Source organism: Procambarus clarkii, chromosome 29 (assembly GCF_040958095.1).
Source record: "Procambarus clarkii isolate CNS0578487 chromosome 29, FALCON_Pclarkii_2.0, whole genome shotgun sequence".
NCBI classification, from domain to species: Eukaryota; Metazoa; Arthropoda; class Malacostraca; order Decapoda; family Cambaridae; genus Procambarus; species Procambarus clarkii.
This window is the reverse complement of record NC_091178.1, coordinates 11,557,481-11,578,175: the sequence shown is the minus strand read 5'-3', so window position 1 is coordinate 11,578,175 and position 20,695 is coordinate 11,557,481. Positions and strand designations below refer to the sequence as shown.

The following is a 20,695-nucleotide window of genomic DNA, read 5'->3' as shown; positions in this document are numbered from 1 at the left end:
AGATCTCAAGAAACATGAATTTACGAGGCTGTTTAGTCCTAATTACATTTATTAAAAGGATAAGAATGTTTGTTTACTGTGTCGTGATGGTAACAGAGAAATATTATGACGAGGAGGGGCGGGAGTTGGCAAGAGCGCAGGACTGACTGGGTCTGGCATCACTCGCTGCTCGACCACCTCCCAGGCCGGGTACAGCCAGCCGTCCTCCCGCACATCTTTACTGAAACTCTCTCACAATGCCGCGTATCGACAATGATATCAAGTTAGACTTTAAAGATGTTCTCCTGCGACCCAAGAGGTCTACCCTCAAGAGCCGCTCGGACGTGAGTACTATACAGTTTCTGAGTAATTGCTGTGTGTGTGTGTGTCGCATTGCAAACTGTTGCAGCAGACGATGGCTCGATCAGCTGACGGGAGTATTGTGTCGTCTGCTGCCGGTATAGCATTAACTCGTGCGATATTCTGCACGTAATTGTTGACAGGTGTTATGCATTCTCTATAATAACGGAATAAAAACATAATATCTTATCATGTAAAGCTAACACGTTGGGGTTTTAGTGGGAAATAATTCAAATACCTGTGATATTTGGGCTGGAGGCACTAAGGCAGCGTCCCAAAATAGCTCTGCAGGTGTTGCTGCATTTCACCCCCCCTCCCCCAGACACCCCCTCCATGGTAGACTGATGCGTTTATTACAACCAGAACATCATTATAAACATTGGTTCATGCAGTGGGAAAACATTTTCTACCAAGAAATGGCCCGGCGCTAACGTAATTGCCGAGGCTTCGTTATATCGGTGTTTACCTTCTGTTGCTGTTCGATTCGGTGGAAAACTCCCGTCATAATGATGCCATTTCTCCTCTCTCTTGTATTATATTTGCCTCAACCTAGCATGCATGTTATCAGCATGTCACTGATAACACAGGAAGTTGTCAACAGGCCTTGTGTAAACATGACATTTCAAGTGCATCCGAACATTGTCGCGTGATATCGTACCTAAGACGCTCATTGTAGTGGCTGGCATTAGAAAGGGGGCGATGGTTTCATTTGGGTTATTATAACTTATATTTAGTTATTATAGTTTGTGAGAATTCAATCGACTTGAGAATGGTCCAGGACGGACCGAAACGTCGTCGTCCCTTCACTTTCTAGTGTGTGGTTTGGTCAATAAGTAGTGTAATTAATTACAGTAAATTATGATGTTACGTTCCTCTCATACCCGAGAGACGCTTTCACTAGTTACCCAACATGTCCAGGAGCTGGCTTATACCGGCAGACGTGCCCGTCAGACCAGATTACACCAGTAGCCTACAGTTCCCAAGGAAGATGATGTCCATCAAGTTATACTTATTTTATTAACTTCTGGTCGAATTTCTTAAGCAGCATGTTAGTTCTCACTAATTTTAACGTTTAGAACTAACTCATTTTATTGTAGTTATGCAATTAGTGTTAGCCTAACATATGATTTATGTTTATTTGTTCATATTGATGCTACATTTATGTTTTATCTTGTATGAACTATAGGCCTGGAATTTTATGTAATGTTCGTTTAAGCATTGTTCTAATTCGTTATCCTTCATTAAAATGGCTTCTATCCCGTTATTTCACATTCAGGGATATAGTGTATTAGAATCTTGATACACATTATCCCTGAATGGTATCAGAATGAAGTATTAACTGCAATGAATGAAGGGTTAAGTGCAATGAATGAAGTATTAACTGCAATGAATGAAGTATTAACTGCAATGAATGAAGTATTAACTGCAATGAATGAAGTATTAACTGCAATGAATGAAGTATTAACTGCAATGAATGAAGTATTAACTGCAATGAATGAAGTATTAACTGCAATGAATGAAGGGTTAACTGCAATGAAGGTATTTGTGGCCTAATCTAAATATGTTTTAAGGCAATTAATTTATCAACGTTTATTGATATGTTTATCATTTATCAGCATTTGGATAGCGCTTTAGCATATGCTGATCTGTTTAAGTTATTGCTGTATAGGTTCCAATGTCTAAATATTTAGATAAAGGCCTATATAATCATGCATTAAAAAAATGTATAATTTTAATTGTTTTCACTGGTTTTCCCGCATCAGTTCAGCCTTCAAATTACATGTATATCATGCTTGGATTAACCAATTATTGAGTAACTAGACTTGTGCATGAGAGAATAATATCACCATGTCCTAATTATTCCCTTCCAGCAAAAGGCGTATCAAGGACAATACCACTGAACTTTAATGGTTGATGCGGCCTTGGAGTTGGCTGCGTTCGATACTCTCTATCCTCTATCCCACCCCCGATCCACCAACACCCCCCACCCCCACTCCACCTCTCCCTCTCCTCTCTCCCTCTTCCTTCACTTGTACTGAAATACATTGAAATAATGTTAGCATTTTTATCTTTACTGGACATTTAGTATGAGGCTTAGTGTTGGTTTTCCAACTGGCGAAGGAAAGTATATCTTGACTTAAGGGTACTTTTATGGAGGGCATCACGTGGCTGGCGGCCAGTACCCCCACACTCCTGCAGTAACCCTGAGAGGCGCTGAAGCGGTGTGAGGCAGACCTCACCCTCCCTCCGGCGAGTACTGGTGGCGTGTTTGTAAGCACCGCAAGCACACGCAAGCACTGCGCTTAGCAATCAATACAGCAGTAAATATTTACTTATCAGAACCTAGATAGATACAATACAGCTCTGTAAAGAGAAACTAAATAGTCTACATCTCTGGTTTTATCTACTAGGTGTATGCGTCACATAACCACGTGGAGACGGACCCTTGGTTGAGTGGAACTAGGAAAAAGAAGACATGGATTTCCTTTCCCGACAAGCAGGAAAGCTGAAAACATGTTATGGATTAACATTTAGGAAAATATACATTTTTGTATTTTGTCCACATTCGCCAAGAAAATGTTGAAATATTTGTAAAATTTGTTATGGCATTTATGCATGTATGGATTTCTAGAGTCCTGTTGACTTAAGAGTTAAAAAGAGTGCGATATAGTCACTTCCTGGGCTGTCTGGATCATCTAACTGGGCACTGTGTAGAGTTCAGATTACAGTTAAAGTTTTTACTGGTGACTAAGAGTGACTGGCGTACATGCGCATGTTGTTGTTAGAGATTCAGCTACTCTGAACAAAAAGTTCCAAGTAGCACGGGCTATGGTGAGCCCGTAGTGAACTTACTGGTACAGGAACGGGGGTTGTATATGTACTATATCGTACTTGCACAAGAGGGGTGTGCTTAAGTCTGGGAGGAAGCAGGTGGCGTGTAGTGGCCCAGTGTGTGATTAGACCGGATACTGCCTCGCCGTGCCACGGGATGGTGACGAGGTCCAGGCCTCGCTGCTGCTACGCTCCCTCACCATCAATCCCCCTCACCATCTATCCCCCTCACCATCTATCCATCCAGCTCAGTCAAGATCGGTGATTCCTCCTTCGCTTCCTCGTTTACATTTATCACTCTGGCACACGCTTCCTATTATCACCACGACCATTAGAGATAATAACCATAGGCTCAAGTCGAGCATATTTGAACTTTTCACTTCATTGGTTGAGCTGCACGAATCACAGCATCATTATTTCCTATAGCCTTTAATACAGACAAACAAGGAGTAAAATGATATATTGACCCATTTGCCTAAAATCCATAATGCAAACAGTGTAAATTATATTTGCTCGTATTCACTTAGTCGATTGGCTGTGTTCGGTTACGTGAGTAATCCAAACACGCAACGCATTGTCCGGATGCTGACATGATGGCTTAGTCTTCTTTTTGTCTCAATATATCTTGGGAGTTCTTGTATTATATATATATATATATATATATATATATATATATATATATATATATATATATATATATATATATATATATAATGTCGTACCTAGTAGCCAGAACTCACTTCTCAGCCTACTATGCAAGGCCCGATTTGCCTAATAAGCCAAGTTTTCCTGAATTAATATATTTTCTATAATTTTTTTCTTATGAAATGATAAAGCTGCCCTTTTCACTATGTATGAGGTCAATTTTTTTTATTGGAGTTAAAATTAACGTAGATATATGACCGAACCTAACCAACCCTACCTAACCTAACCTAACCTATCTTTATAGGTAAGGTTAGGTTAGGTAGCCAAAAAAAGCTAGGTTAGGTTAGGTTAGGTAGGTTAGGTAGACGAAAAAACATTAATTCATGAAAACTTGGCTTATTAGGCAAATCGGGCCTTGCATAGTAGGCTGAGAAGTGAGTTCTGGCTACTAGGTACGACATATATATATATATATGTATATATATATATATATATATATATATATATATATATATATATATATATATATATATATATATATATATATATCCCCTATCAGACTGTTGTACCCACTATACAACAAGTATAGTACAAGTATAGACTTGTACCCTCTATTAGACTGTTTTACAGCAACTTCTTTTCGACGGCTCATAAAATGGAGGAAAGTGTCCTGAAAGATATTATTAATAGGAACGTTATCCCTACAGACAAAAATCAGAAAATACAATTGACAGTTTGTTACAAAAACAAGAAAACGGCCAACCTACTCATGAAAAACTTTCCAGACACCAAACAGAATGCTTTGAAGGAAATCAACGTCGTCTATGCCTTCACATGCCCACTTGGGGACTGAAGGCCCCAAAGATCTCAATATATAGGTAAGACAACAACGTCTCTTTCTAGGCGATTAACAATGCACAAACAAGAGGGCTCCATCAAGGAACATAAAATCTCCTCACACAACCCGACCATCACCAGAGAAATCTTAACAAGCAACACAGAAATCATCGTTAGATACAACGAAAGCAGGAGACTCGACATCAGCGAGGCCCTACACATCAAAAAGTCAGCACCAGCAATCAACAGCCAATTAAAGCATAACTATATTCTACCCACTTCAAGACTCCGAACCAACATAGAAGCAGCAAAAGAAAATATGGGTCAATAGGCCTTCTGTAGTTACTTTCATTCTTATGTTCTCATATCCAATATATATACCCATTGATTCGTGTAATGTCACCTCACCCAAAAACATTTGTCATATCACCTCACCCAAAACGAATATAAGCATGAAATGATGTGTAAATCTATCTTTGAAAATGTAAGAAGTCCTTGCAAAACGCTTTTAGGCGTCAGACCATAACTAAAAATGAGGAAATGAACTTTGGAGAATTAATATTTCAATTACCCTCGACAGTGAAGAAAAACGTAAGAAATATTGAGAAGATTCTTACCCTTTCGGTCATATTCAACAACATATGTTTACAAGAAAGACTGCTACCAATATATATATATATATATATATATATATATATATATATATATATATATATATATATATATATATATATATATATATAATATATAATATAAAACCGAAAACTCCATCTCCCCTGAAGGATTCAAACCCAGACAGCCAGGGTTCGTTGCACCTTAGCGTATCCAGTACTTAACCCGCTAGACCACACTGACTGTTCAAAAGAACTGGAAGTCGTCAGACCCTTAACCCAATCTCCGACAGCACTTGGTGGTTAATTTTCGAGACATATTTCATGCAATCACCTCGCATGTTGGGGCCACGTGAGTAACACAAATACGAACAAGCTTGAATGGTCCCCAAGCCAATATGCAACCGAAAACTCCTCACCCCTGAAGGATTCGAACCCAGACAGCCAGGGCTCCATCTACATCTCGTTTAAAGATAGCTGCATGAGTAACCGAAGTCAAAGAAGAATCGTAAACTATATTTGATTACCATGTTATATTACGATAATAATATATTTGTCCTTGTAAAGGCAACATTGCACAGTGCCTTCCCTGGAAACACAAACCGAAACTGTCTCTATTTTCCGCTTGTTACAACTTGTAATAAAGTTGTTACATCTTGGCTTAACGTGTTTATGACGTATTAGAACGTTGTTACAACGTGCTATATTGGTTGTTATAACCGGTTAGGAAGTGTTAAAACTTGTTCGAACGTTGTACTAACGTCGTAGTTTCGGTGTGTGTTTGGCGGGTTTGTATTGGTTGACGCGCGGCCAGAGCCAGGTTCCCAAGGTCGCTGACCAACTGCTGACTCGGGCCGCTAGCCACGCAGCTGCATTGCTGTTGCCAGACTTAATCCCTGAGACTGCAATATGGGGTCATAAAACATTTCATGGAATAGCAATGAATTTGCTATTCAATGAATTATGCCATTAGCCTTTCCTCGCAATTTATATCTATCTCTCAACTCCGGGACTAGTCTGGTGGCATACCTCTGAACTTTCTCTAACTTTATCTTGTGTTTGACTAGATATAGACGCCACTCTGGAGACGCATACTACTGGGTTGGTCTGCGTATGTGGTATACAATATTCTGAATGATTCCTTACACAAGTTTCTAAAGGCGGTTCTTATGTTGGCCAACCTGGCATATGCCGCTGATGATATCCATTTGATGTGTGCCTACCTATTAGTGCTTCTCCTGTCAGTGGCTACGAGGAGGTGAGGTCCACTAGCCAGCCCTTCATGCCCCCGCCTACTAGCTTTGATTTACTATTTTGCGTTATAATTTAACTGTTCTGACGTTGGAACACTTTGTCGAATCTGTCCCTAAAGCAGCCCATCCTCCTGTTTAGACAGTACTTACACTGGAGGTGCAAGTACAGTTGTTCATAGTACTTATAGGAACGATCTGGACCATCGTACATATATTTACGTACTGGACAATTAGAAAGTAGAATTTGGTACTATTGAATTTGGACGAACCTGAAAGGGTTTTGTATTTATGTTGCTATAAATCCTAACTTAACCACCTTAGGCCTATTACATGCTATCTGAGGCCTAGTATAGTACATATATGTGCTATAATAGCACATATATGTACTATACTAGGCATATAGTATAGTACATATAATCTAGGCATATTTAGTTTTTAGCATTCTCCTAGTAATGTACTTGATCTCGGGATGGGCTGGAAACCACACCCCCACCTCAGACCACCTGGATAGTTATCTAGATATTTGCGATGACATACTACGGTTCCAGTAATAGTCTACATGTAAACTGGCAAATGAACCTTTGTCCTAAACAGAGACTATTCTCATGTAAAAAGTTTATTGTATTATAAATTGTTGGTTTAAAGTGTAAAAAGTATAGGCTGAAAACGTTTTCTTTGAAGAATTTGGTTTTCTGTAAACGGAATTCTCGGGTACACTGAACTAGTTTTCGAGTTTCCATATTTCACATTATCGTCGATAATTCACCATATTAACATATCAAAATGTAATAACACCTACCCTAACCAAAGCCTAACCTAATGTAACCTTAGCCTAACCTAGCCATGGACTGAGAGGAGATAATAGCACTAATTATGTAGTCGGTCTCAGTCCATTCCAATGAGCGGATTTCCTCCCTTAGGACAGGTTGGTGATTTCTCATGGTAATTGATTTGATATGAGGACGGTCTCTTTTTTTTCTGAGCCTATTATTAGCCTCGGGAACCTTTTATCAGCATCGCTCACAAGATGTATACAGAGGCATTCCTCGTTGGTAGTTTAACACATGAACAGTTTAAGTTCACAGTTCGATGAAAATGAAATTATATTAGAGCATGTTAAATTTGCATTTATCCACCTATATTCATAACACTTTACAAGAATAAAATTTTTGATACTGATTTTAAATTTATAAAATTTCAGATTTTCTCCTAAATTCTAAGATTATTTTCTTAACAAATTTCTTTCTTTGCAGGTTGACCTAGAAAGGACAATCACCTTCAAAAATTCAAAGCAGACATGGAAAGGTGTACCAATCATTGCAGCCAATATGGACACTGTAGGAACTTTTGAGATGGCAAAAACCCTAGCTAAGGTATGATGACGTTCTCTAGAATTTATAAATACAGAATGTCACATCTCGGGCAATAATGGTGTGCACCTGTTAAATGACATATTAAGTGCAGTGTGCATGTTTTTTGAAAAGTACCCCACGCCAAATCTGAATCCCTTACTGAAGGAGACAGTGCCGGCTTTAATTCAGTTATGTAACCATAACTGCGTAGTTATGTCCCGGAGTCTAGCCGAGACATAACTCCAGGCCCAGGTTATGAGCTTTGTATGTATGTGCTTACCTAGTTGTGCTTGCGGGGGTTGAGCTCTGGCTCTTTGGTCCCGCCTCTCAACCGTCAATCAACAAGTGTACAGATTCCTGAGCCTACTGGGCTCTATCATATCTACACTTGAAACTGTGTATGGAGTCAGCCTCCACCACATCACTTCCTAATGCATTCCATTTGTCAACCACTCTGACACTAAAAAAGTTCTTTCTAATATCTCTGTGGCTCATTTGGGCACTCAGTTTCCACCTGTGTCCCCTGGTGTCAAACGCGCTCTTGAAGCTGTGAGTGGTGATTGCGTTCACCAATATTCACTCGTGAGTTACGAGTAACTCACTCGTAACTGGAGTGAGTTACGATTCACTCGAGGACTGCAAGAACAGTCCTGCAGCTTACCACTCGCTGGGTTAATAGTAATTCATTTTATTTCTCAGGCTCGAATGTGTTTCCAACTTCCACCTGTGGCCCCCTCATTGGCCCTCACATGGAAAAAAAAAAAACGATCCCTGTTTAGTTTGCCTATTTCCCCTTAAAGTCTTGTCCTTCTGTCTTCTAATATAATTAGACTGGGCTCTCTTAAAACGTGTTCTCAGCTCATCTCGCTAATCTTTTGTATTTGTCTCGAAGCATATAGATTAAGACCTTAATTTTCTTCCTATGCTTCACCATGTGTGTGGGCAGCATGCTTGAGTTGCATATTCTAGGACTGGCCAAACAGACACACCGTGAATAGTATGCTGAAGGACTCCTTACTTACTAGATTTTCATTTTTACCAGAATTTATCTCAAGGCCATATCTCTAAGGGGCTCGACGGGGACAGGAGGTCGGCTACTTGTCAAAGGTTCCTTCTCCCCCCCTTAATTCCTCCTGAGGATTTTTTCAGCTGGATTTTGACCACTGAGTGATGTCTTGGCATATACGGCTTAGGCGGGTAGGCTGTTCCGAGGGTTTATAACACTATGGGTGAAAAAGTATCTTCTGTTTTTTATCCTAAATTGAGTTATCCCATTAACTTTAAATAACTCTCCTAATTATGGTTACGTTATGTCCGAAACGCTTATCGCAATTATCACTTATGGCTTTATAGTGGTGGCCTTATATTATAATATACCTTTCGTACCAGCAAATTCTCCATTGTATTATGGAGCAAATGTAAATAAAATATTATTAGTATTACTAGCATTATTTTGTATTACAGCCAAGGGAATATTTATTTGAGTTACGAATTTATTTAATTTGGTAGGCAGAATTAAGAAATGGCGTATATTTATATTAGGCCAGTTAGCTAAATTAATTTTGATTCAAATAATAACCGTTGAATGTCTTGCTTATTAAACTAAACATATGTATCAGCTCATAAAATATTATTAGAAATAAATTTTAAAATTAGATTCTAAAATTCAACTCCCACATCTTACCCGAAACGCTGCGCGTACTAGTGGCTTTAGGTATTGTATGTACTAGCTCTATCTTTAAATCCAACATTATGTTTGTAACTAATCCTCTATGTGTGTACTTTTACCTGAATAAACGTTTGATTTGATTTGATTTTGATGATGGTTTAGAATCTTGTAAAGTGTGTGAAGAAATCTTAACATATGCTTCTAACACCAGAGCCACTTGGAGTGGACGGTAGAGCGACGGTCTCGCGTCTTGCAGGTCGATGTTCAATCCCCAACCGTCTAAGTGGTTGGGCACCATTCCTTCGTCCCATCCCAGATCCTTACCCTCGTTCCTTCCATGTGCTATATAATCGTAATGACTTAGTGCTCTTTTCCACAGCCCCGCTCCTGTGCCAGGTAAGTCCAATACGGGCTCACCATAGCCCGTGCTACTTGAAACGTTTTGTTCCGAGTAGCTGAATCTTAAACAACAACACCAGTGCTCTTTCCTGATAATTACCTTACCTTTCAGCACAAGTGTTTCACAACGATCCACAAGCACTACAGTGTTGCCGAGTGGAAGGAGTTTGGTGAGAACAATAAGTCTGTGTTGGAATATGTGGCAGCGTCCTCGGGCATCTCCAATTCTGACTGGGAGCGTCTTCAAGAGATCCTCGGACTGTTCTCCGAGGTGAGAAGCTATGAATGAAGTTTATTATAGTTTTATAAGGGATAACAAATATTTTGTTTAGCAGACATATTAATTATTAAGCATAGACAAGTTGTAAAAAATATTTTCAAGGTAAATGGGGGACCTTCGACAAGCCGCTGGCTTCATGTCCTCATCGAGGCCACTAGTGTCCCTGAGGCAGTTTAGGTAAAAGAAATGTTGTGAAGTTAAATTAATATTACCATATTAGCTTTAACTAATATGGTAATAAAGCAGATAATGTTTTTTTTGTAACTATTATTCAATGCAATCTTTACTTTTTATATTTTAGATAAAGTGCATCTGTCTGGACGTTGCCAACGGCTACTCAGAAGTGTTTGTGGAGTACGTCAGAAAAGTCCGCAAGAACTACCCAGATCACACTATACTTGTAAGTACATTTTTTCCCATCTTAGTTTGACCATGAAATAGAGTTGGAAAATAGCTAAATATAAAGCACACTGAATTGGATTGGTTAGAAGCTAGCCACATGGATTTAATAAAGTTCTGATGAGTACAATGTGTGCATAAGAGCAAATTTGGTCCTGTACTGTACAGTATTTAAAATTCACAGGCATGGTTAAATTCAAATACTGTATAGTGTACTTGAACAGATTTGTATCTAAGACTTTTCATTCAAAAAAAGTAATTATTGATCTGCCATCTTATTCTTGTAATACTGTACCATAATTTTTCTCTCCTTCAGGCAGGTAATGTGGTAACAGGAGAGATGGTTGAAGAGTTGCTTATCTCAGGGGCTGATGTAATTAAGGTGGGCATTGGTCCAGGATCAGTCTGCACCACAAGAAAGAAGGCTGGAGTTGGATACCCTCAGTTATCAGCAGTGATTGAGTGTGCTGATGCAGCCCATGGCCTTGCTGGACATATCATATCTGTATGTGTACAGTATATACATTTAATACCTATCTAGTTTCTGATATGTATATGCAGTACTAGTTTCATCCATTTTCCACCTAAATTTCTTCTCTGCCTTTTTTATGTTACGTCCCTTCATTCATAGTAAAAATGCACATGCAACCATTCACCAATATTGTTTCATGTATGCTTGTTCTGCCATGTATGTCACCACTCAGCTAGGATGTTGCAAAAGTAGCAATCCTGCAAGAATTCTTTTGATCTCCCCAACTTAAAAACATCCGATCTTACGAGTGGACTCAAAATCCCATTTTGAATTTTCCTGAGGGCCACAATTTCTGTAGTGGCCTCAACTGGAACAGGAAGCCAATGGCTTGGCAAAGTCCACCCTTCCCCCATTTTTCCTGATTTTGTTTTGTTGGATTTTAAATTACAGTACTGTATGGTCTTGGCACTTACTGCTTTTGCAGATAGAAGGTTCCATGAGTTTACAACCTTATGGGTGAAAAGGTATCTCCTGTTTTCTGTTCTGCATTGTGGCTTGTTGAGCTTGAAGCCATTGTTCCTTTTATGTGTTACATTTGACCTTTTAAAGAACTTATCTTGATCGACATCTCCCAAATTTGTAATTATTTTAAAAGTTTTAATGTGATCAGCCCTATCATGTCTGGTTTGCAGTCTTGATAGTCCTGTGGCTATCCTCTCCTGGTATGAAAGTCAATTTAGTTCTGGGTTGATCTTTGTCACCTGCTGTTGAACTTTCTCCAAAGCAGGTATGACCTGGAGATGAGGCCTCCATGCTTTGATACAGTAGTCCAGATGAGGGCGCACCAGAGAATTGTGCAGTTGAATAACCACACTCTTTTCCTTGAGGTTAAAGGATTGTTTAACTATTCCTATGGTTTAGTTAGATTTTAACTGCAGTTCCCACAAGTGCCACTTTCAATGACCGGTGGGTTCTGACTCAAAGGTCCTTTTCCTTATCAATCTGTTGCAAGATGATGATGTTAATTTGATAGTTGTGATGTTAATTGTTGAGCCCCCACATGCAAGGTCTTACATTTTCAATATTAAAAAGCATTTGCCAGTATTGCCACCATTTGTGGAGTTTGTGTAGATCACTTTGTAAGACCTAAGTATAATTTTCACTTCTTACTTTACCATTGATCTTGGAGTCATCTGCAAATTTGATGATGTCGTTTGTAATATTCTCATCTGTGTCATTGATGTAAGTGACTAAAAGGATTGGCCACAAGATAGGATCTTGCACTGCCAAACTTATCACATTTCTCCAGTCAGGTTCATTTCCATTTAGGATGACCCTTTGCTTTTTATGTTTTAACCATTGTTTTATCCATTCTAGTACTCTACATTGGTAGCGTAGTACTATGGATAAATGTAATTTCCTTGCCAGTCCATGTGATACCTTATCAAAAGCTTTAGAGAAGTCTATGTATACTACATCTACTGCTAGTCCTTTTGTCTGCATAGCTGGTTACTATTAACAAAAATGTGAGCAGGTTTGTATGGCATGATTTATTTTTAACAAATCCCTGCTGATTTTGTGAATGAAACCCTTTAGGATTACCCATAGGTACTGGTGTAAGGATTACCCAATAATTACCCTTAGGATTCTCTCCATGAGCATGCAGATATACAAGGTTAGGATGATTGGACAATGGTGTTCAGTCGAGCTCTTTCTGTCTGTTTTTAAATTAGGGGTGACATTTGCATATTTCCAGTCTAAGTGATCTATCCCTTGGTCCAGAGATTTTCTTTAAAGGAATTTCAGTGGTAAACACAGTTCCTTTATTACTATAAATTGAATTCCATCCACACCTGGGGCTTTTGAATCTTTTAGTCTTACTTCTTATATAAGCATAAAAAGAAAGGTTTTCATTTATACATTCTTTTGGTTGATCTGATTTTCTGATAAACTGGATTTATTGCTTCTGTATATCTGGTAATCTTTGTTATTCTTTTTAGATTGACACCTTTGTCCAGAGGTTAAGCTTTTTTTTCTCTTTTTTTTTTACTGCCTGTCATCCACCTAGTTTTTTTTCTTTCTCCTTCTTGGCACCATACCTATTTTTGAACAAGTTCAGTGATGACATTTATTTCAAATTTTCTCACAATTCTTCCATTCTTGATCTATTAGCTCCATCCAGGGAATGTTTTGCAATTCCACTTTCATTCCTTGATGTCTTCTTGAGGGTAATCTAGAAAACCCCTATATGGGATTTTATAATTATAGATCATTTTCTGCGATGACATGAAGAGGCAAGCTTTTTTCCCTACCTGGTTTTAATCAGTCATGGCCTCTTCTGATGTTAGCACAAGATCTAGAATACTATTACCTCAGGAGGGCTCTATTACATGCTGTAAAAAAAAAAATCCTGTACCAGGTCATGGAATTTGTTCTGCTTGTAACATTAAATTCACCCAATCTATTGTCTCGGGGTTACTTATGGTTTTAAGGGATTGGGTTTCAGCTGCACATTTATCACATTTGGCAGATCAGTAACCTTCTCTACTGTACCATATTCTCAGTTAGTTTGCTACCATTTTGAGCCTGCACCATTCAGATTCTAGAGCCCATGATGTTCAATTCCTCTGCTGGTTGAATTCAGGTCCTCTTTTTACATACAGCTTCACACCACCTGCTCTTGTTATTCTGTCCTTTATGAAAGGTAGATGGTACCCTGGAAGATGTAATTCCTCTTCAATTGTCTTCTCATCCCCATGTTTCACTAATGCCAATGATGTTAGGATTCTCAGCCTCAGTATAAGGCTGCATTGTACTGCACACAATGCATTCTATTATACAAAGAATTCTGGGATGCACACATGACAAAGACAGTTCATATAATGCACTATTTCAATTATCTATCAAGGAACAGTGCCTCAGTAATGGGTGATAAGATGGTGTGTTGGTACTTCCCCAGTGCCTTACAAGACCCTTTTCTTTTACTGCTTCCTTCTTTAATTACAGTATACCTCTTCTAAACACATAAAATCAAAGAGAACAATTGTCATTCAAGTTAAATAAAAAGCAATTTTTCTTATAAAACCAAAATTTTGGAGACAGGTAATATATGTTGATTTTTGGTGATTCAGGAACTCGTTCCCTATTTACAGCCTTGTGCCTATGGAAAATCTGGTTCCGACTTATTAATGGCTAACTTATGAATGTTTTTTTTGGAATTCATCCCATTCAAAAGTTGAGGACTGTCTTTACATAGGATATAAGATCTGTTATTTAAATACTGTATTATGTAGGTTTCACAGATAGCTGGAGATGTAATCACCCAACCAGTTAGTGGCCAGGCTCAACAGTGGCTTAAAAATCTCAGAATGCATAGTAAATTAAATCAATTGAAAACAAAAGTGCAGTCTAGTAGCTGAGGCTCTTAATTTGAAGCATATTGTCTTTAAAATCAATGACAATGTTAACCAGTGTGGTAGTGTGCCAAGGAATTGTTTGAGACTCCAATTATATATAATCTTTCTCTTAGAAAGTGCAGTACTGGGGAGTATAGGGCATATTAGGGCCTATAGTGTTTCTGAATTATTTATATTCTATTTCTGCAAGACACCAGTATTGATCTATATATTAATTTTAATATTTGTCTTAAACATGTACTGTATTTAACAAAATACTGCACATTTTCCAATTTACAGGATGGTGGTTGCACTTGTCCTGGAGATATAGCCAAGGCTTTTGGAGCAGGGGCAGATTTTGTTATGATGGGTGGGATGTTGGCTGGCCATGACCAGTCTGGAGGAGAGATGATAGAACGTAATGGAAAGAAGATGAAGCAGTTTTATGGCATGTCCAGTGCAACAGCAATGCAGAAGTATTCTGGTGGTGTTGCTGAGTACAGGTAAGAAAATACGGTTTGTTTCAGTACTGTAATAAAACTAGTAAGCACAACTGTTCTTTGTATGACATTTCACATATTTTATAACAACAGGATAAATAAGGAATTCTTGTATTTGTGATTATCAGAAGCTTTTGCTTTGTTCCCTGCATTAAATAACCACTCGTAAATCATCTATAGAAAGTAGTGGGTGTGGTTGAAGTGCAAAGCAGGTGGTGCCACTAACCATAGGGAAGGACACAGGTTTCACAGATATAAAGGGTAGGGAGTATTGCTCTTGTTTGTTTCACACTTTCTGGTCGTAGTTTCTTGATTTGCTAGATTTCTTGATAGAGTACTTCCCTAGAGGTAGGGAGCAAGATCATTCAAATAAAAAACTACAACCAGAAAGATGAAAGCGAAACAAAAATTGACATGAGCAAGATAAACCCAACACAAAAATGAGACCCAAAAACAATCCACCCGATAGGTGGTTCATCCTTCAGTAGTAGCTGCCCATCGCTAGGTGGCAGCACAACTAATTATTGGATCCATCCAGTTAACTCATAAATCATTCAGCCTAGTGTATACTGTACTTGACAACAGTCACTCCTGCCTCTCATATTGACAAGTTTACTACTCAGTTTCACTATTCACTTACAGTTCAGTTTCACATCATTAAAACTTTAATGTAAAATAATTGAGTTCAACTGGAGTCTATCATATACTGGTTTCATTCATGTGGGTTTCCTCTGTACAGTGAATGTATTTTTAACAACTTTTATTTTTATGATTACAGTACCCCCATACATGTATACAATTTATTACATCATTTAGTTGAAATAAATAATACAAAATAATAATGATTACTATAAGTTAAATTTTTGGTTTTCTCTTCCACAGGGCAAGTGAAGGAAAATCTGTAGAGATCCCATATAAGGGAGATGTAAACGTTACCATTTTGGATATCCTTGGAGGCTTACGGTCAGCATGTACATACACTGGTGCTGGTAAGCTGAAGGAACTTCCTAAACGTACCACTTTCATCCGTGTTACTCAGCAGACCAATGAAATCTTTTCTGTACAACAGTCAGAGAAACAATCGTGATTGTGCCTGTACTGTATAGATGTTATACTATCGATAGAAATTTAATTTTATCTAATTTGTTATTAATTTATCAATCTTAAAAATTTGGATGCTGTACAGTACTACTGTGTACTGTATTATTTCAGTCTTGTACAGTAATATTATTTTAATATGCCTGTCATTATACACAAAGGAAAATGCAAAGTGAAACAAAACTGGAAAAAGTAACCCGGTTAAAGTACATTATTGTAAGACGAAGTTAATGCACAAAAAATTTATTAATCTCTTAAACTGACGCTTATCAACGATAAATGTGTAGCAATTACCTGAAGTTCTACAAATGTACTTTTTTGAACTATCCCACTTCGTTGCTCCCTTAGGTAAGGTCTTGTAAGGTCTTGCTGGTCCCAGAAACAGGAACTAAGTACTGTAGTTAGGACAGGTTGGCAATCCAAACTGGTGCAACACGGGTCTTTACAAACATCCATCTACAAATGAACCCTACACAAATAGGGTTCCATGACCAGCCACCTCACATGAACATTCCATAAAGTACATGTGAAGCAGGAAGAGAAGAGTGGGAACATGAGCAATTAAATGTATCACTCAAGGAGCTTTCATACATATTCAAACTCATGATTTCTGAGCTATATTACTTTATGGTAATATATAAGCAAGAGTTTGTTCAGAAAATTAAAAACTACTATGATCACAACTGGGGCTCGACCTGTGCTGCAGGAAGCATCCTAAGAAGCCCCATCTCAATACTCCCGAGCCCTTCCCAAAAAAGAATATGATTATGTGAAAGGGAGCTTTCCCAGTAGCAACACACTGGAAGCACATGTTGGAAATCTAAGATCTGTATCAGGACACAAACTTATGGTTTGACTTCCAAAACTTGAGCTCTGATATTAAAATGGCAGAAAAGAACACCTTCAGGGTAGCAAACTAGTGCAGCTCAAGACCCCCTGCAAATAAGCCTATGACTAAGTTTTTACTATTTGTAGCAGCAACTGGGAGATGGGTCTTAGGACAAGTACAGCTTGGCATCTTCTTTTGATAATTACTTAGCACAAGAAGGCACCACACCAAAGAGACTATGTAGAACCATCAGTGTTGCTGGATAATCAAAAGGCATTAAATATCACTTAGGATGCCAATACAAATACTAAGGAAGACAAGTGATATCAAAGGTATTAGATTCACCAAGGATTCTATCGATGGATAAATCTCGAGGGACATAAGGAAAGCATTATGCAATTGCCTTGAAAATCTGAACATGCTAGGAGGTGCACAATTAAGTGGGACAATGCAGTTCAGACAATAAGGAGCTGGGCAACATTCCATTAAAAGTGGCCATGAGTTAAGCATGTATGGCCAATACATAATCAGGCCAGAGCCAATTCCCAACTGCCTATTATGATGGCAGGAGGAAAGCCAAGAGAACAGGCTACCTTTAAGTATGAAGTTTGTTACGAGTACCACCTGACCAATGATCCTGTCAGTGTTTGCTGATTGCATAATGAATCACTGGGTAGAAATCTGAATAAGGAATGCCTTTTTGGGAACTAGGACAAGTGCAGATAACCTCCCAAGTGGCAGCATCTGCAGTTATTTAAGGTAATACCAATATGACTGGAAACCCCATAAAACTCAACTATCTTATCTGATGAAGACAAGAAATGGTAAATATTGGATTTTGACCACCACAGGATGCATAGGGGTTAATTGACTCCAGAGCCATGAGTCAACCACAATAACAAAGAAACGTTGCTGTCAAAGCAGTTGATGAAGAGCATTCAAAATAGCACGAATTTTAGCCGTGAAGATGCTAGTCTCAACAGGCCTTTGCACAAAGCACCATGGTTTACAAATTCTGAAATGACTGTGAATGCCACAAAGTTTGATGGTAACTGTACAAGGCTGTGATTCAACACAGAATATGATAGTGACAAAACAAAATGGGACCTCTTCTAAACAAGCTTATATGAATTTTAGTTAAACATGACGACAAGAAGAGAGAACTTGATGTTAGATGATGAGTGACAGACTAGTACCTTAGATGATGTTGGTAGATAAACTGTAAGACCACCACACCTGCCCTAAACTGCCTAGTTCCTTTCATGGGACCAGCTCTGTTGTTCCCTTGTTTAAGGAAACAATGAAGTGTTCTGTTCAGAAAGGAGAGCTTTTCATATACACAACCTACTTTTTTTTAATGCTGTTGATAGATCAATTACCGGCTTGATGGGGTTCTGGTTGTTCTACTCCCCAAGCCCGACCCAAGGCCAGGCTTGACTTAAGAGCTTGGTCAAACAGGCTGTTGCTTGGAGCGGCTTGTAGGGGCTTGTAGGCCCACATATCCACCATAGCCCGGTTGGTCCGGCACTTCTTGAAAACTATCTAGTTTTCTCTTGAAGTTGTCCACGGTTGTTTCATATTTCTTATACTCGCTGACTGGGAGGATGTTGAGCAACTGTGGACTTCTGATGTTTATCAAGTGTTCTGTGCTTATGGCACCCTTGCTCTTCATTGATTCTGTTCTGCATTTTCTTCCATATCATTCACTCCAGTACAGCATGTTATTTTACTGCGATTTGGGACCTGGCTCTCCAGTATTTTCAACGTGTATATTATTTTATCTCACCCTAGTTTCCTTTCTAGCGAATACATTTGGAGAGCTTTTGAGACGATCCTAATTTAGGTGCTTTATCGCGTCTATGTATGTCGTACAAGTTCTCTGTATTCCCTCTATTTCAGCAACAGGACTTGTTATATAATGGAACAAATTACACTCAATGTAAATAAAAAAATATTAATGGGACGTGAATATTTTAAATGTCCCCTTTCAGCTTTTGTTTCAACTAACACCTGCTGTGTGTACTGTATTGCCATTTAAAAGTATATAAAAATTTTGGATATTTCTTAATCACATGAGTGACCAAGATGTCCCAACCAGTATACCTCCTGATATAAAGGAATTGCTAATGGTGAATACAGGGTAGATAATACTGTAGGCAGTGTGATGAGTACCAGGAGTTGCAATGAGTACAGGGGCAGTTTTTTTTAAGACTGGAAATAAGCCAAAAAAAAATATATACTGGTATATACAATACAGAAAATAGCTGCTATACTTTGCATGCATACCAATACTATACAAGCATAAGGTTGATTCAAGCCACCCTGAAATGCACAATTGGGCTTCTTCCCATATACTCTTCTGCCTTCAAGAAACTCATTTAATTACATTGGAATGAACTTAGAAATGGGAACAAACAACATTATTTTCACAATTTATAATTTAAAAATTTGCAACATTATGCCTCAATAGCTATTAAGGCAAGAGGAAAACAAGTGAAGTGTCATCTTTGAAGAGGTTCAATGGAAAGGTGAATGCCCCAAGACTTCCGATAGTCACAAACCCAACCAAATGTTTGCAGACATTTATCAATAAAAATACTTTAACTTCATTGAATCAATGACTAAAATCGAAGGATAAAAGGCAACATGATTCTTTAGTACCAAACAAAATGCTTTGGTAGGCACAATATCAAAGAATAACATTAATTAAACATTAACAGTGTGCATTTAATTTTGAATTAATGTTACACTGTGTATACAAATTCTGGGCAGATGTTCAGAGGACTACAAAATCAAGCTTAGAAAAAAATTAATTCCAACGTTCTATTTTCCAAGGCACATTAGAAAAAAGTAGGCGACAAGTAACATGGTTATGGCGATTAATGATATCACAAATTAGGCAAGAATTCAAGTTGGTACCAAATTTCAAATGTAAGATGCTCATCTTAATAATATTTAAACTTTTTTTCCCATAGAATAATTGTTCTTTCATAATCTGGAGCTGACCTATCATACACACAACACTTAGTCTTAGGTACTTAGTCAGTTTCTTTAAAAGCAAATCTTGTATACATAGTAAGAGTAACAGCACAAACACCTTAGAAATGCCAAATTGTACTGTACATCTCTTTCAGTGCGAGTTTTAAATGCCTTACAAATTTTTGTAACATTTAAAACTTAAATGTTTACAAATTTGACAAATTTTGATCAAAGAAACTGGGCTAAAAAAAACAATTGCTTGGATAAATCAAGAGAATTTCACAATTCTTTAAGAATTTATCAACAAACTACTATATATAAAGCAGAGGCAAGTGCTTGTTGGCAAGATATGCTTCGTACAGGTACAGAGTTGATATTTGTCAAGATATTATTCCATTACATTAATATATTATTATTAAAAACTCATCAAATCCACTCTCTGGGATGCATCAACTTTAATACATGCTTTATTACACTTTATTTTTTTTAACCCTGGAGATCAATAAAGATACAAGCTAAAGTAAAACACAGCTGAGTACAGCACAAGGTGCTGACAACGATGTTGAGAAATGCCAAGTTGAGAGCTAACACCGTTGGAGATACCATTTTACCTGAAAGGACTTTTTAAAGTCGTACTGGGTTTGGCACTTTTCAATTCAGGCCAAATATATTTCCTCAAAATAGTGTGCTTCAAAACATGTGCTGTAAATAAGACTCCAATCTTGAAGACACTAACATCTAAATGCACAAATTAGTTAATGAATAAATCCTATCTATATGCTGTATCAATAAGATTTATCGATCAG

At 38.0% G+C, this 20,695-nt stretch overlaps 1 protein-coding gene across 2 annotated transcripts in view; it reads left to right on the top strand.

Moving 5' to 3' along the window:
- Positions 1-18,873, top strand: part of LOC123765068 (GMP reductase 2) — a 114,851-nt gene extending 95,978 nt beyond the window's left edge. The window contains exons 1-7 of one of the 2 annotated variants that reach the window (XM_045753492.2): positions 141-323; positions 7,771-7,890; positions 10,050-10,208; positions 10,519-10,617; positions 10,933-11,121; positions 14,784-14,986; positions 15,866-18,873. In XM_045753492.2, coding sequence (XP_045609448.1) covers positions 237-323; positions 7,771-7,890; positions 10,050-10,208; positions 10,519-10,617; positions 10,933-11,121; positions 14,784-14,986; positions 15,866-16,070 — 1,062 coding nt within the window. In that variant the 5' untranslated portion in view covers positions 141-236 and the 3' untranslated portion in view covers positions 16,071-18,873. Of the gene's footprint in view, positions 1-140; positions 324-7,770; positions 7,891-10,049; positions 10,209-10,518; positions 10,618-10,932; positions 11,122-14,783; positions 14,987-15,865 lie in introns of those variants that run through there. The other variant, XM_069333506.1, reaches the window with a different exon arrangement.
- Positions 18,874-20,695: the final 1,822 nt, after the last annotated feature.